This window comes from Taurulus bubalis (assembly GCF_910589615.1).
Source record: "Taurulus bubalis genome assembly, chromosome: 7".
NCBI lineage: Eukaryota > Metazoa > Chordata > Actinopteri > Perciformes > Cottidae > Taurulus > Taurulus bubalis.
The window spans coordinates 9049559-9066048 of NC_136595.1; the positions used below are offsets into that span (position 1 = coordinate 9049559).

The window sequence follows — 16490 nt, forward strand, 5'->3', positions numbered from 1 at the left end:
TAAAGCTGTACTGATGTAAGAGAACTTGAAAATTGAAATGAAACAAGAAGGTGAAACACCTGAAATAAGTGAAAGTTAACATGTTTAGCTTTATGCCATATTAAAGAAAAAACTAAAATATGTGTTTAATGCTTGAGCTCGTCAAAGCAAAATAAACTTTTGAAGAAAGTTCAATTCCTGACAAGAAGAAGCAAATCAGCGTTGCACTTTTCTTGGGTATTTATGAGTTGTAAACAATACACATCTCCCCAAAAACATGTGTTGTGCACCTATTGAGCACTTTGAAAAAGGAAGACTCCACCACATCAGCTGCAGTTTCAGTCGACCACTTTTATGGTCGTGTGCGCCGTACGGGGACGAGTGTCGACATGTGTTTGTTGATGGCAGAGGTTATGAGGGGCCAAGGAGAAGAAACACCTTGTGTGACAGCCGCGGAGTCAAACGAGGCCCAGGGGCCCTCCATGTTGAGGAGAGGATGTCCATGCTCATGAATATCCTGTTTTTAAGATGGAAAAATCAGGTTTGCGGCAATCAGAGAAAAAGAAAACACACAAAGCGAGAGCGGCTTGAGGAGGAGAAACTGTTCCTCAAGTTGTAAATCTCCCTTTTATGGGGCGCGCACGAGGTCCGGGATCACTTTGCTTTCCTCATCGTCTCAAATATCAATATACTTCTTCTTGCATTATTTTAGTCGTCTGCATTGAGATTGTTTTACTCAGAGAAATCCAAAATAGGTTGTTTTTTTAAGTAGAAATTTGCTATTTGACCCTCTTTTGTAAGATCTGTTGAACTGGACACTGTGGCATTGCATTGCTTGAAATGCATTTTTATTAATATACAAGTTTTTATTCTGTTACAAATAAAGGATATCATAGGAAATTAAGAGATGGTTTTGGATTCAGAAATACATTAGCCTCTCCTTTATATTGGACTATTACATGAAAATCAAAATGCGTTGAAAATGTTTGCTCATCAGTGGTATAACATGGAAAGAAATGTGGAAAAACAAAACTCTCTCTTAAAAGAATTGCATAAATGTCAGAGGAAGTCCTTTTCGGGTTGTTGTTTTAAAAGAGTGTTGATCCCAAATGTGGTCTGTAATTTTATCCGACGCCACAGCCAAAGGGACGAAGGGAATTCCACGTAGTCCGTACATGGGTCTCCGTCGAGAACAACTTCTCTGATTGAAAACAAAATGATCTTTGAAAAACTCGCCCTCCACATCACAAATGTAAAACTATGCAGATATGCGACTATAGCATCCAGTCTAGGTGTCTTTTTGTACAAATGAGAGTTCGGTGATGCTCAGGAGAATAAAAAAAAAAAATGTAAAAAGGCGGTTTAGGAGAAATCCTGCCATCACTCGGTGTCCAACAACTTGCATATAGGTGTAGCGTCGCCATCGAGGCCGCTCCAAAAAAGGGACGGGCGGCCTCATGATCCAGGGTATGTAAGGTGATGCTCCACCCAGAGACGGTGTCCGTCCGCGGGGCTCCAGCGGCAGGGAGGTTCCCCTCCCCTCCTGCGCCAGTCCCAAGCCGCTCCTCCTCTCAGTTCACCGTGGGCACTTGGTTCAAGCTGTACTCCTTGGCTTTGAGCCGCAGGTTGGCGATGCTGTTGGCCATGTTCATGCCCTGGGACGTGTTGGTGTTGGAGCAGGTGGGCGGGTAGGGGGCCATGGCGCTGAGAGACAAGAGGAGGGGGGAAAAGGTTACATCACCTGTGGCTGACAGCGAGCTGAAGCTCAGCATGAGCCGCAGCTGTGGAAATATGAAAAGGAACAAAAACAGGTATCACTGATCACGTAATGCGATTCAGACAAAAGCTGAAGGTAAAACCCACAACCCCCCCAAAAAAATCACCGAAAGGAAGTCAAACCAGTGTTCCTGCACATTTTTACCCAACCATCACATTTCTCAGAGAGCGTGTAAGTTTACGCCTTTCTGCGTAAAACCTCATACAGTAACTGATTAGATTTGGAAACTAAATATTCAGCCATTTATTTTAGGGATTAACTGGAAAACAATTTGAAAGAAGACATCTGCTTCATCTGGTTTCCAAGACTGTCAAAATAAACACGTTTTATCTCCTTCCACACTACTGATCATAAAGACTGTAGTTTATGTTGTTGTTGTTTGACACTTTAATGGACATAGTTTGACTTTGTCCAGGATTATTATTTCCATGGAGAGAACAGTTATTCATTAAGTTTGTCCATCAATTAGAACATGTTGTTGTTGTTGTTGTTGTAAATTGTCCCACTCTGTCTTCAGCTCACAGTTTGAGTATTGAAGTCTGTTGCTTGTTTAATGAAGTCAAACAAATGGCAAAATAACAAATACTGATAATTAGTCCTCTAATTGTACATTTTCCAGAGCTTTCTGTCACATCTCACGGCCTTCATCAACGGATGGAGTTTGATGAACGTCCTGAGATTTGGCAGAAAGCTGTGGAAAATGTACAATTTGAAGATGTATTTGTTTTTAGGATAAGGAATTGATAATCATTGTATGCTTGTCTTATTTGTGCCTTTTTTCATTATCCTTCTGTTTAATTGTGTTATTTAGTACTGAAGGGTGTTTCCTCGTCTCCTTAGCAAAGGACAGATCCCTCGTTCTAGCATGATTTATTGCCTTTTTTTTCTAACCAAAATGTCGTAAATTTGCACAGCTTTTGTTTTCAGTTGAAGAGGCTAAAAATGGGCTTTATTTTGGTGATGATCGTTTCTGCTTTTGTGCTATTGTAGTTTGTCTTTATTTATACATGCAATAATATATGCAATATTATTTTTAATCAACATGAGGCACATACGCATCCAGACATTATTTGCAGGAGCTGGGTAACAATTATCTGCACAAAAAATGTTTGTGAAAATTTAATGTAAAAATAGTAAACTTTAATTTGTGATTGTATTTGCTCTTTCTTGTTCTCTTCTTTGTATTGTTGTTTTTTTCTCTTGTTGCTGTTCAACACTTTGGATCAACTGTGTTTAAATCATTATATACTGTACGGTTATTATATGATTATTCAGTTGAGAGCAGAGGGATTAAAACGTCTGAACTACATTACCACACAACGATTACATGACTAAAATATGACCAAAATAAAAGCAGACATGATGCTCATGGATGGATTATATTTCTAAAGAGTGTTTAAGAAGCATTATCTATTGGTTTTACAATTTAGAAAGATATTGTTGCCAAAAGGAAAGCATACAGTTATATTTCTTAAAATGTGTTGAAATGCGCATAAACACTGTAATCATCCTTTATAGAAATAAACTATAAACAAACACCATGTTTAAGTAGAAGTGTAAAATGTACACAACAATATTCAAAAGGCACATTCAAATTCAAGAAATAGAATCAGAAAATAACTTATACATTCTTTTAAAAACAGTAAATTTATGTGAAAAAACAGCAGTATTCTTCTTTAAAGGAGAATACGGTGAGTTTCCTTTAAAAAGAAAAGAACTGAATGTAGTAAAGTGGAAGCGTACTTGTTCTCTGAGGGCAGCATTTTCTGTGGCACTCGCACTGGCCCCCCCTCCGGCATCGGATACCAGCTTTAGGATAATATACAGGGAAGTGTTAGCACCACATTAGCGTGTTCCACATCGCATTATTCCTGCTTCACAAAAGATTTCCCCCGCTGCTCTGCGTCCGGCCAAAAAGCTCTCAGTGAGTTTGAGCCGCGGCCGCAGGGTTTGACATTTTACACCGAGTTTCATAACGGAGGATTACTGTAAATCATGACCAATGTAACCAGAGTCACAAAAAATGTTGCCCAGTAGAGCTTTGTCTCTCGGCGTAGCGTTCATTATCTGGTGTAGTGTAGCAGAGTAGGGGTCACAGGGGTCAACAGTGGATTTAATACGGTTTGTTTTCACATTATCACCTCGTCAGGAGGGTCACAGGATCTGGTCCCGCCCTGCTCATGCTGACAGAGGGGAGCGATGGGACTGAGGGCGAGGAAAAGGGTGTTTTTATTCAACACAATTAGTTTGGAGTAAGATATGTGCAAGACAGGACTGTGATATATTCAGTGTAGAAAAAATGGCTGGAAAATGGAGGAAGAACGAGGCAAAAGGCCACAGCAGAGTGAAGAGACAGAGAAGGAAAAGAGTGTTTTAGGAATACTTTGGCTCAAGTTTCACAGCAGAATTTAATGTAAGAAAGAGAATGTGCTGAACTCTAGCTGAACATAAATAATGTATTCCTATTTCGGTGGAACATCTCATCCAGCACGAAAATAATACATATTGGTTATGACACAAAATCGGTCATTGTAAGTTTATGATAAAATAATGCTTTTAAATAATCCTCATCAACACAGAGTTTGCTGACAAAATAGTAACTTGCAACTTAAGAAGTCTGCATCTTATATGTTGAATGCACTGCAATACTTAGATAATGTACTTTACACTACAGTAAACATTAGATATTTTCATTACTTAGAAGTTTAACTAATCATTTAAATTGTAAGCCAACGCTCTAACATACTACAATGCTGTCAAGCATAAACCAGTACATTTACGTTTTAAAACAATTATTGTTATTTAGTGTTTTGCAGCCATAAAATACTGCAATATCGCAGCGGGAGAATACAAGTAAAAGTTCTGCTTTTTATTTTTACTTAAAGAGACAATTCACCTCAAAATCCAAAAATACATTTAGTCCTTTTTCATTTCATGCTCTTCGTCCATCTTGATTGTTTTGGAGAGAGTTTGCTAGTTTTGGCGATATCAGCCGTAGAGGCGCCATCTCTCAAAGAGCCAAAAGATACATTTGAAAAACTCAGCAGCGATGTCTCTCCCCATAAATTGTGACCTTGTTACTCAAGATGACCCACAGAGTAGTTTCATGTAGGAACTTTGAATACTAGATTGAAAAAAAACACCACAAGTGAGAGGACAAAGATGTAGTTTTGATTTTGGGGTGACTGTCCCTTTAAGTAAAATGGTTACAGGGAACCATCTGTTTCTCAGAGGAATTATGTGCATATACAGTTCATTTGCATTTACTAAACATTTTGAGGGAAATGTTATGCAGATTTTTAAATCAACATATGAACAAAATATTCACTGCCGACACTTGGAATATTTGCTCATGAGGTGTTCAAAGTTCAGATGAGACTAAAAGAATGAGAGAAACATTTCTGCTGCCACAAATACCAACTACCAAGTACCAAATGTGGATTAATACACTGCTTAAAATATATGCCAACAAATGTCCTATTTCCTCCTGTTTGTTCGATAAAAACTACTGTGACCAGCTGCTTTTAGGAAATTACAGGGCTTCTTTTAAAAGAAGAAAACTACTGTTTTTAAAGATTCATATCTTTAGTAGGAGCCAGTGGGTTCACAGCCAGGAAGTCAGGGAACTAACACGTTGGAGTCTGAACATGGGATTTAATGACTCTAAGGATAATATAGAGTATAACCAGACCCATGCTATAACTTTTTATATCCGCGTATAAATAAAGGTTGAATGAATAAAACAACACACATTAAAGGGTCCGGTGACCTGCAGCTCCGCAGTTTGAGTCCAGGTGGATCAGAAGAGATGAGGACGGTCAGAGGAGCTATGAGAAGCATGTGCAGGTAGAAGAGAAGGAGGAAATGAAACAATAACAGGGAGCAGGGTCAGTGTGTGTGTGTGTGTGTGTGTGTGTGTGTGTGTGTGTGAGACGGTGGTATTAACATGTGGTTATTGTGGTATCAGCTGTACTTTTTCATCTGGAGAAACGTGTGTGATTGGTGTTCTGCAGCAGAGAGCAGAGGACCAGTAAGTCAGTACTGAAGTACAGTTTATAGTACTGCAGTAGTACTTGAGTATTTTTTTATATTTACTACTACCACTCCAGTTCGAGATTTTTACATCCAACATGAGATAACTCATGTAATTTATATTATTACATATATCACTTTCTGTCTGTCCTACTTTTCTGCTGCTCTTCACACTTTTCTTTTTCCTTTCTCCTTCCTTTCTTTTCTTCTTTCTGTCCTTTGTTTCTTTGCTCCTTCCTATCTCAAGTCCGTCCCTTCTCTCCTTGTTTCCTTCCATGTGTAGTTTATTTTCTCTCCTGTTATGCTGTTTTCTTCTGCCGTTAACCTTCTTCTCTTTCTTCCTTCTTTAACCAAAGTAAAAGCGCTTATGAGCCTCAGATGATGTGAAATCCTACTTTGTCATTGCTAAATCTAAGGCCTTTAAACACATCACAAAGCCCTTATTTACAAATAAAGAGACCTTTTTACTGGCGAAACTTTTCCATCTGGGCTTTCTGAAGGCCCGACACTCTTCGCTGTGCTTCTACTCCAGTAGTTTGAGTTCTTCTTCGCTCTGTGCTGCAGATCAGCTGCCGGAGACGTCAGTGCAGAAGCAGAAGGAGCGCAGAGTGTGGAACAGGCTGTGTGAATGTGAGGTGATGGGGTGCTGCTGTCAGGTGAGAGAGCAGAGTGGGCTCTACCTGTAGGGGGCGGCGCTGCCCCAGGACAGGTAGTCGTTTGGGCGCGGTGCCGGGCGCGGGACGATGGGCTGCTCCACCGCCGTCACGTCGCCCGAGTACGATTTGAGGAGCGAGGCGTTTTTGCTGGCCAGCATGGCGCGCTCGTTCCTGCGGAATTTAGCTCTCCGGTTCTGAAACCAAACCTGGAATCAAAGAAGACAACGGGATGAAGCAATTCAAACGTCACTTTTCTTGTTGTCTTATTGTCATATTTTCCTCCGCGGATGCTACTAGCATTACAAACTCTTTACAGAAGCATTCACAGTTCCAAAGAGGCCGAATCATTTGAACCTTAAAGGGTAAACCAATGGGATCCTGAAGTGCAAAATGTTGCTCTGCTCCTCAGTCTGCTCTTACATTGTGTGACAATATCTTCTCAACTCAAAGCTCCACCATTCAGCGTTTTCTTCTGCGCTCTCTACCACATCTCATGGTCTTCATCAGAGGGTTAAACAACGCACGCTTCCTGGTTGTATTCCGGCCTGAACATGAGACGATTCTCCCGTGTGCTGACTGTGTTTCTTAAAGGAAACAGAGGCCATGAAAATCTAAAATCTAAATTAAATAAACCAGAAGTGTTTTTTGTTTTTTTTTCCCAGGGTAATTCTCTGGCTTTAAACTCTTTTCTCAGTTACACACTTTATATTCTCACGTATGCATCCCCCTCTCGCTTCCACACGCATACTTCATCTCCAATTCACCATCCACCCCTCATCCTTCCTCCCTCCTGCCCTTTCCTAAGAACGTACCGCCGCCCTTTACCAAACACATGATGATGTGACTCGGGGGTTGCTAGTGTTGTTCCTCGCTGTGAAATCAAATCCATTATTAGATGCCGTGGGCGCTCGCAGGGTCTCTGTGTCTGCTGACGCACAGCCTCAGGAATGAGCCCAAAGTCTCTTTTATCAAAGCCGCGCTGCAACGCTCTCTGCTACACATTATTCACAGATGTGCCGCTTCTCTCCCTCCGACATCACCATTTCCTCTTTCCCTCTCCCTCTCTCTCTCTCTCTGTCTCTCTCTGCCCACTGAAGAAATACTCACTGTTGTCTTCAAAAACACACCAAAATGCCTGATAGTTACATATTAATGTGAATGCATTGGATAAAGAAGTGCATAAAGCAAGTGTGCATTTATCTTATATTTGCACGCTACTTATCTTCAGCTGCTCGTGAGTAGAAGAAATGTACTTTTATTTCAAAGCTAATCCAGTGCAACCAGGAGCGGGGGACATGTCCTCCCTCACTAATCAGGATCACAGTTGTGTTCCTCTGACTTTTACAGTTGCCATTTGAGTGACTCTGCAAAATCACTAAAAACAGTGTCCTCTCTTGAAGATGAAAGACATTCTGATTGCATAAATGCAGATCCACAATCTCACAGCTTCATGAGCCACAGTAAGTATTCATAGGACTTTTTTTTTTGCCCTTGTTTATTTTATGTCCGGCATAACATTGGTTGATGCAGCAACATAATTGGTAGAGCTCCATGGGGTGACATGCAGGGATGTTCTGATTACACAAGTCAGAAATAGACATTTTAAAATCAATTCATTTTGATTTAGATGCGTTTTTTTACTAGTTTATTGAGGGATTTTTTTTTTCTTTATTTGAAATCGTGAATTAGTGTTTATTCTTTTGCCCCTTGGCCGGTAGCAGCAACACACTCCCGCATCCACTTCATTCTTTCGCTGTACTTAATTTATAATGTTGGTTTTAAGTTGTAAACACAACTTATCTCAGTCTCACTTCTCTTTCAGTGGAACTAAAGGCTGTTTTCAGTTGCCTTCACGCATCAATGTCATTTCTCGCTCTTTTGTTAACTGTAGAACTGCATGTAAAGACAGAAAGTAGCGGTCTCTTTTCTCAGCGGCTTTGGAAACATGGAATCCATGTTCTCGGTCGTGTCAATGACGACATTCAGGGGAGTGATCTCACTCATTTGGCCAAATACTGCGTCCTGTAGCTCCTGTTCTGCTGCAGCCCGCATGTGTTGCACATTTTATCACTGATCTGTAAACCGCTGAGGAAATTATACAATCATTACATCCACTTTTCTGATCACATCCAGTCCCCTCTGGGAGTTTGCAAGCTGCTTAAAGGCTCAGCGGTCATTTCAGAGATTGCATGAGAATGATAGAGGATGTTTGTGGCATGCTGACGAGTTCTTATCAGTTCCTTTAAAACCCCATAATGGAGAGGCTAAACATATTAATGGACCATGATAACTGCTCGCCACTAAGTAGGACTAACAGCTGAATCTATTAGGGTGAGAGCCAAATGATGGCGTGAAGATGCCCTCCAGTGTTTTGTAAAACTTATTTTCAATAACAAGTTGGTTCTGCTGCTCTCTGTTGATCATACAAACAAAGCTATTCATTAATCGTTTTTTAACCCCTGTTTCGAGTCATGAGGACCCAAAGGACTCAATAGGTCCCACTGGGGTTCAGCTAGTTTCTGTGTGTTCATAAGAATCGGTTTATTTGAGCGTCCCTCCTCCAAAGTGGTTTTAAAGGGCCTCCTTCTATACTTCGAGTCTGTACATACTTTGAGATCTGGTGAGTTTTATGACTGCTGTCTTCTTTGATCAAAGGTTAAACCCGCCTGATAAATCACTGCTGCTTAAGGACTTCAAGGAAGGCTCTTATTTTGTAAGGGAGGACCTGTCAAAAATAGAAGTACCCGACTGACTCCAGAGGTCACATGAGATTAACAGGCTTTGGTTACCTGGACTCTGGCCTCGGTGAGGTTGACCCGGCGGGCCAGGTCCTCCCTGACGAAGGCGTCGGGGTAGTGTGTCCTCTCGAACACTCTCTCCAGAGCCTGCAGCTGGCTGCTGTTGAAGGTGGTCCGGTTCCTGCGCTGCTTCCTCTTCTTCTTCTCCTCCGTGTTCATCTGTTCGTCTGCGGGGAGAAGAAGAGGGTGATGTAGCCTCGATAAGACTCGACGGGAACACAGCTCTCCCATCGGTGCACTTTGCCCGAGGAGATGCAAAAAGAATATTATAAAAAAAACAAAAGCCCCCGTGTCGGACCATGTTACATTTTAATAATAAATACAGCTCCCTGCATTCATGCAACAACTGCTGCTCAAGGCTGTTCAGAGAAGATGAAGTATCGACGCGGGCGATCTTTGCAGTATGTAACTTAACTGCACTTTTAATTTGCATTAAAATACTGCTGACACATTAATATATCAATGACCCTTCAATACAGATGGCAGTTCTTTAAATTAAGCATAGCATTGCATTCATTTAGGCGCTTTTGTCTGATGAGCTTTTGTCCAATTGTATTTCCCATGCATGCGCACTTTGGGGTTCAGGTCCGATGCTCTCCACCTGCAGCCTCTACCGAGTGCTTTCACTTTGACAGGCGAGTACAGGTCATACTTTTGTTCATCAGAACATGTTTACAACACAACTATGTTACTGTTTCTACTTAAGTAAAAGATCTGAATTCTGAATGCTGCTGGCTAATAATCTGATAATATGGCAGCTGTAACTAACGAGAGACTACAACGCCCTCATTTTGCATCTCTTTCTCTCGCTCTCTCCTTCTCTCTCTCTCTCTCTCTCTCTCTGTCGCTCTACACTTCCTGTCTGACTCTCAACTCTAAACTATCGATTAAAGGCAAATATGCCCCAAAATAATGTTCTTAAAAGAAAAAAGAAAAGCACGAAATGACACAAAAAAATGTCTAAGCTGGATAACCCAAATAAATGAATACAAAAACGGCCCAGTATATTGGGTGTGGAGGCAGACATGTCAGGGACAGCCATCTCAAAACATGGCGAGAGAACACTGATGGCATGTGGGGAAATTGGGTGACGTGATTGTTTAAAAGATCCTTCAAAACAATTCCTGGATCTGCACCAAAAAAACAGCCCACTTGTTGCTGGATCCCACAGCCTGACTAACCAACGAACAAGACACACGTCCAGGCAAACAAACAGGATGGATATGTAATCCGCTCTGGACCCCGAGCACCTTGCATGTGCTGCGTGTGAAGGTGTTGGGCCGGAATGCTCCTGCAGGCTGGAAGCAGTGCCGGTGCCTTGTGGCTGCACAACAAGACCACAAATAACACTTTCACATCGAGAAAAACCCAGGCCGTGATCATCCATGTTACTGCCTAATTACACACTTACTACACAATCTGTAGCGAGACACACACACACACACACACACACACACACACACACACACACACACACACACACAGGTGGGAAGTTACTCTGTACATTCATTCGTGTTCTCTTGCAGTACAGTTTAGGGCTTTATAAACTTTATTCAAGTATTTTGATGTTGAGAGCTTTCAGAGGGAAATCTCATATTTTTCACTGCATTATGTTTATCTGACGGCTCGAGCAATGACGCACTTTGCAAAGTCAGATTTTAGTTTCATCATGAATTAAAAAACGCCCTTTCGTCCGCTAAAAATCTTGTGTCACTAAAATAACAAACTTTCTGAACTAATGCAAAACAGAAAATAGTATTGAAATGATGTTAGTTCAATGTACATTTTCAAACGGCAACGATCTAAAAGTTATTTATGTATTATTGTAGTATGAAGATTTTTTTTATTATCTTAGAGTTTGACAAAGGTGTTATTTCTTTGGATTAAATGAAGCGAGTGGTGGAGGACAAATGTTAGCATCAAACTAACATCAGTCGTGTGTTACAGCCTGGTGAAGTCTCAAAGGTTTGGACGTCTTTTATGATCCTTTTACGATAAATGCCTGAACAAAATCAGATTCATGAAATGCGTTTAAAGGGATGCTGAAAAGAAAAGTTAATCATTTGCAGATTGTCGGTGTGAGGATTTTGGCAATTTGCTGATTCAAAAAATAAAATCTCTGCAGCGTTATGTTTTAGCTGATGCAAAATAGCCGCGTATGAATGCAATATTACGGAGAACCGACTGATTCCTTGTTTACTGTTTTACTTCAGCGTAGATTTTGAAAACCCCGGCAATATTGATACTTTTACTTAAATGATTTGAACCCTCCGTCCATCACTCATGTGCAACTTGTATCTCCAAAATGTCACCTCATGATCAGAAACATCATCCAAAGAGGAAACTAAGAGTTCAGTCTTTACCTTATGAACTTCTAGAAGAACAACAAAAACAAATCAGGTCATTCAGCAGATGGGATGGCTCAGTGAATATAAAGATTTAGAGTGTTTTCTTATCAGCTGGTTGAGGACATGTTTGATTTAAAAGACAAAGAACTGGATGATACAATAAATCCCCAAAATGTAGAGGTATACAGGTTGTCCTTCAAATCACAAAACGACAGATTTTTTATCTCCACAGCAATTTTACTTAATTAATATTTTAACTCTTCGGGAACATTATTATGTCAATATTAAATTGAAGTGTAAGTACATGTACCTTTATTTTATTTTTTAAATTAACAGGAGACTTGCACCAAAACTTTCTCAGCTGGACTCAAACATGCTCAGAGCAACTTGTAAAGGATTGTTTTTACTTCTTCCACACACGCACACACACACACACACACACACACACACACACACACACACACACACACACACACACACACACACACACACACACACACACAGCAGGCTCGGTGTCAGATGCTGCAGTGTGTCAACACTGGGCCTGTTTTCTTTGTTGTCTAATGAGAGAAAAGCCCCCCTGCAGTCTCAGCCAATCAGGAGACACTAGATTTAAACTCTCACATCTGCTGGTTGAAAAATGACAGAACAGACTATAAAGCAAAAACCACGTGTGACCTCAAATATTAGTCTGTGTTTAACTACAGTTTGGTTGTTGAGCCGCTTGAAAGGGACGTCTCACATTGAAGGATTTTTACAAGCCACATTAAAGGCGTTCGGTATTTCACCAGAAGAAAAAAGGGAAGGATTTGAGAAGAAAAAGAAATTGAGAGAAAGAAAAAACTATTCTTGTTCATTGATGAATTTAATTTGATCATCCTGTGACCACTTGAGGATCCAGGGTGTATTCACCTTGTACATCGGATGTAAATCTTGGTCAAATGTTGCCTACATAAAAAACAAATGCTCATTTTCATTTCTGCAGACTGAGATGCGTTAAGGGTTTTTATGGTGCCGGCCCATATGTGGTTGAGAAGTTTTAAAACGCTGCTCCACAATGAAACTACACCCACTCGTCATGTTTAAATTAAACAGACTGACTTTTAGTGAGACGTATATTGTTTCTCTCCATCCTTTTGTTTTAAAGTTCTTCTTTCTCTTCGTTTGTGGGCTGTTTTGCTCTTTAAAAAACAAATCAATTCACATACTGAGACTTAAAGATTACAAATACAAATAAAGAAAAGTAAATTGTTTTTTTCTTTCTTCCTAATCCTGCTAATCCTTCCGTGACCTTTCAGACTTTATCTTCCCTCCTCTGTGGGGTCCTGACCCCGCAGTTAAACGCCTATAGATTAAAAACATAAAATACTAAATCATTGATGAATTTATTATGTTTTGACAAAGTAAAACTCCACATGTCAGAAAAGGGAAAGCAACATTGCATTTGTTGGGTGGATATTTTATCATTAGTATTATTATAACAATGATTATCACTATTGTTATTATTATTGCCATGTCTTTCAAAAACATGTTCCTGTGATTAAATCCGTCATATGAAAGAAATCTAAAAAATAACAAAATAGAAAATGATGTACCAGAAACTATTCTGTGCTAATAATCTGTACTTCACAGATGAGGTCATATTTAATACAGTCGTGAACGTGTTTGTGGTTCATGAGGAAACACTTAGCAGCTGATCGTGCTCTCTCCTCTGACGCTGACTCGTTGGATCAGTTGGCGCAGCACATGCGGCAGCAGGGTAGTTGAGCAGTGGGACAGTAAAGTGCGGCTTTAACGCGGATGGCAGCCGCACATGGCGAACCAGCGACCGCGCAGAGTTTCCCCCTTAAAAACACGCGCGCGCACGCGCAGTCACACACGCGCGCGCAGCCGTTTTACAGGCTCGAGGTTAGAATGAAAACCGTGACGCACTTCATTAGTGCGCCCGGTGATGACGTGACAAGCGGAGAAAAGTGCGACAACAAATTAAGGTGTGTCTGTCGAAGAGTGAGCTACAAAAACATAAACAAACATATTAAAACGACATAAAGTCGGTTATTAAATATGATTGGGTCTTGGCATGTTAAAAATGTATTCTACTGAAATTACTATTTTTAAAGCAATTGTAGAGCATTTAAATCACTAAAAAAGATTTCAAAAATGTTAATTGAATCGCATGACAAAATAAAACAGATTTAATCTACTTGTTCTTTATGAAAGCAATATTTGTGGCAAAAACATTGTATGCAAAATATCTAAATACATATATCCATTTTTTTCATGAATTAATTTGACTATATTATATTCTGTCCTGGCAGCTTCAAAATAACACAAATATAACAGATGAAATCCAAATATCCCATAAAGGGATCTGTGTTGATTTCATTAGTCTTGCAGAGCGTTTGGATGGGAAGATTTTAATCAAGATGACATTTAAACTAAATCAAACAAATCAAAGCTATTCCCGTCACCATCATCATCCAGCTGCAGTGTGACCAACACGTGTGAGTAGACTGATCTCATTAGCAGCCATCAGTGAAAGTTAATTAGTCTGCTGCCAAAGCTCATTCGTGAGAGGAGAGGTTACTGATTCCTAAAATAATAAAACACTTTTCCCCCCATTTTACTTTGAAATTTGGTTTTATTTTTGTTGTGTGTTCGTGGTCTATTTTGCTAATATTAATGGTAATTTGTGAAATTGATTAAAACATGCCAAAAGTCAAACTGTTGCTTTCACGTTCCTGACAAAAAATCGGAAAAAATATTACTATGAATTATAGGCTCTATGATTAGGTCCAACACGTGTCATTATTTCTTTCTGTATCTTGTGTAAATCTGAAAATGTTTCCTAAACCCGACTGATTCACTTTAAAACCAGATGAGATGCTGCCATTTGATTCCTTAATTGTTGGCGCGAGGACACGCGCTGTAATTATGACAAATGATTTAGGCTCCGATATTCTGAGAGTGTTTGACAGGCCGAAAATAACCGGGAATTAACGACGTGACCCGGCCACTTCCTCCCGCATATTTCTCACACGATTTTTAGCCTTTTAAAAAACTAACAATAACACTCATTAAAGCCCATAACGTTCCTGTCAGCCGCTGCAAATGGCCCTTTGAGCAGAGGAGGAGGAGGAGGAGGTGGAAGGAAGGAGCGTTTATTTACTCTCTCGACGGTGCGCCGGAGAGAGCGAGCGGCGCCTTTTTGTGGGCTTATCCCTGTTTTTCGTCAACTTCCACGCACGAAAACAGAAGAAAAAAAAACAGAAAAAAGTTGAAAATAATAGCTCCGATTGTCAGGTTGGTGCACGAGCGGGAGCTCAGCGAGCAGTACCCGCCTCTTAGCTCACCAACCCCGGCTTAGATCGGCCACATTTCTACGCACACACGGAGGAATGTGTGGATTGAAGAAGAAAAAAATGGCACATCATTATTTCGTGATAAATGAATACATATTTGTGTCATTAAACTATCATACACGTGACGCAATCGTCACGTGACTCGCTCTAAGTAATTAAAACATATAGCTATTTTGAATTAGTCTTGAATTGTATTTATCTCGAGTAAAACAAAAAATCGATCAAGAAACGTGGCCTCGTTTAGGTCATGAAAGAGAGATTTATTACCCCCGAGTCTGACTCGCGAGGTTCCTTCACTGACCATGTCCACCAACATCACCATACCTCACTGACATCAAAGTGTTAATGGTAAATTAATGGCCATTTGGAGGGGGAGGCCGTCAGGGATGATGCATTGCCAAAACTCACTAAAGGATTCCTTCCGTGCGCGCTGCATTCTGCAGAGCTCCATTCATGCGCTATGCACGACGCGCACACGCCGGAAGGTAATGAAAACAAATGACTTTATTCTCAGCTGGACACTAGAACTGCATTTGTGTGAGATCTGTGGGGTTTTCTCCCCGGGTATCGAGCCGGGTTTTCCCACCGAGGCTACACTAACACACACACACACACACACACACACACACACACACACACACACACACACACACACACACACACACACACTCGGGTGGACATGTAACATTTTAGTCACGCGATTTAAAAGTTGGGTTCGATCTCCTCCGCTCGGTCCCAGCCTCGGTCTGCGTTTCACTTACTCTCCTGCTGGGTCGTGTCGCTCCCGCTCGTCAGCCCCGGGGACTCCAGCATACTCCTCCCCGCCTCCCCGACGCTCTCGTCCGCCTGGGTGCCGACCATCTCCCCGGCCTCCTCCAGGTCCAACAGGTGGCTGACCGAGAAGTTCTTCTTGGCCTGCAGGTTGTCCAGGTTCGACGAGATCGGACTCTCCAGGCGGTTTGATAGCGAGGCTTGCCTGTCCATTACATGTGCATAGCTAGAAGTCATGACGCAAGCGTGGAAGAAACAGAAAAAACTTTTGCAAAGAAAAGAAAAAAGAAGCGCTGAAGAGAAGAAAGAGAGGGAATCAACAACCGAGCAGAAAAAGATCCGCGCGTGAAGAGCGCACGGGCTCCAGGAAGCAGCCCGAGAGAGACTCGGTTCTTCCAAAAGCGGAACGCGGATCTGTTCACATCCAGATCAGCCGCGCGGGGCTCGAACAAACTTCAGCAACGTTTTCTCCTCGCCTGCCTTTTCTCTTTTCTTTCCCCCCGATCAAACCCTCACAGACAATCCATCCAGCGGCGCGCGTCACCGGCACACGAGGAAAAATATCAGCCTGTCCTGCTGCCGGAGAGAGAAAAGTCTCAAAGTCTCAAAGACGCGTTTCGCAGAAGTCCTCTGAGGAGAAGGAGCTCTCTTCCTACTCTGGTTGAGTCACATCTGAGCAGGAAGAGCTGCTGCTGCTGATGATGATGATGATGATGAGGATGATGATGATGATGACGACCAGATGCGCGAAGCTCAGTGTGCGCAAA

At 41.3% G+C, this 16490-nt stretch overlaps 1 protein-coding gene across 2 annotated transcripts; it reads right to left on the reverse strand.

Moving 5' to 3' along the window:
• Positions 1 to 818: 818 nt before the first annotated feature.
• prrx1b (paired related homeobox 1b) lies at positions 819 to 16279 on the reverse strand. 2 transcript variants are annotated; one of them, XM_079220596.1, is made up of 5 exons: positions 15714 to 16279; positions 9234 to 9409; positions 6469 to 6650; positions 3500 to 3565; positions 819 to 1683 (listed from the first exon to the last, which is right to left on the reverse strand). In XM_079220596.1, exons 1-5 carry the CDS (start codon positions 15958 to 15960, stop codon positions 1551 to 1553), a joined length of 804 nt encoding a protein of 267 aa, XP_079076722.1. In that variant the 5' UTR covers positions 15961 to 16279; the 3' UTR covers positions 819 to 1550. The 2 variants fall into 2 exon arrangements, with proteins under 2 accessions (XP_079076722.1, XP_079076723.1); XM_079220597.1 differs by lacking the exon at positions 3500 to 3565.
• Between the last annotated feature and the right edge of the window lie 211 nt (positions 16280 to 16490).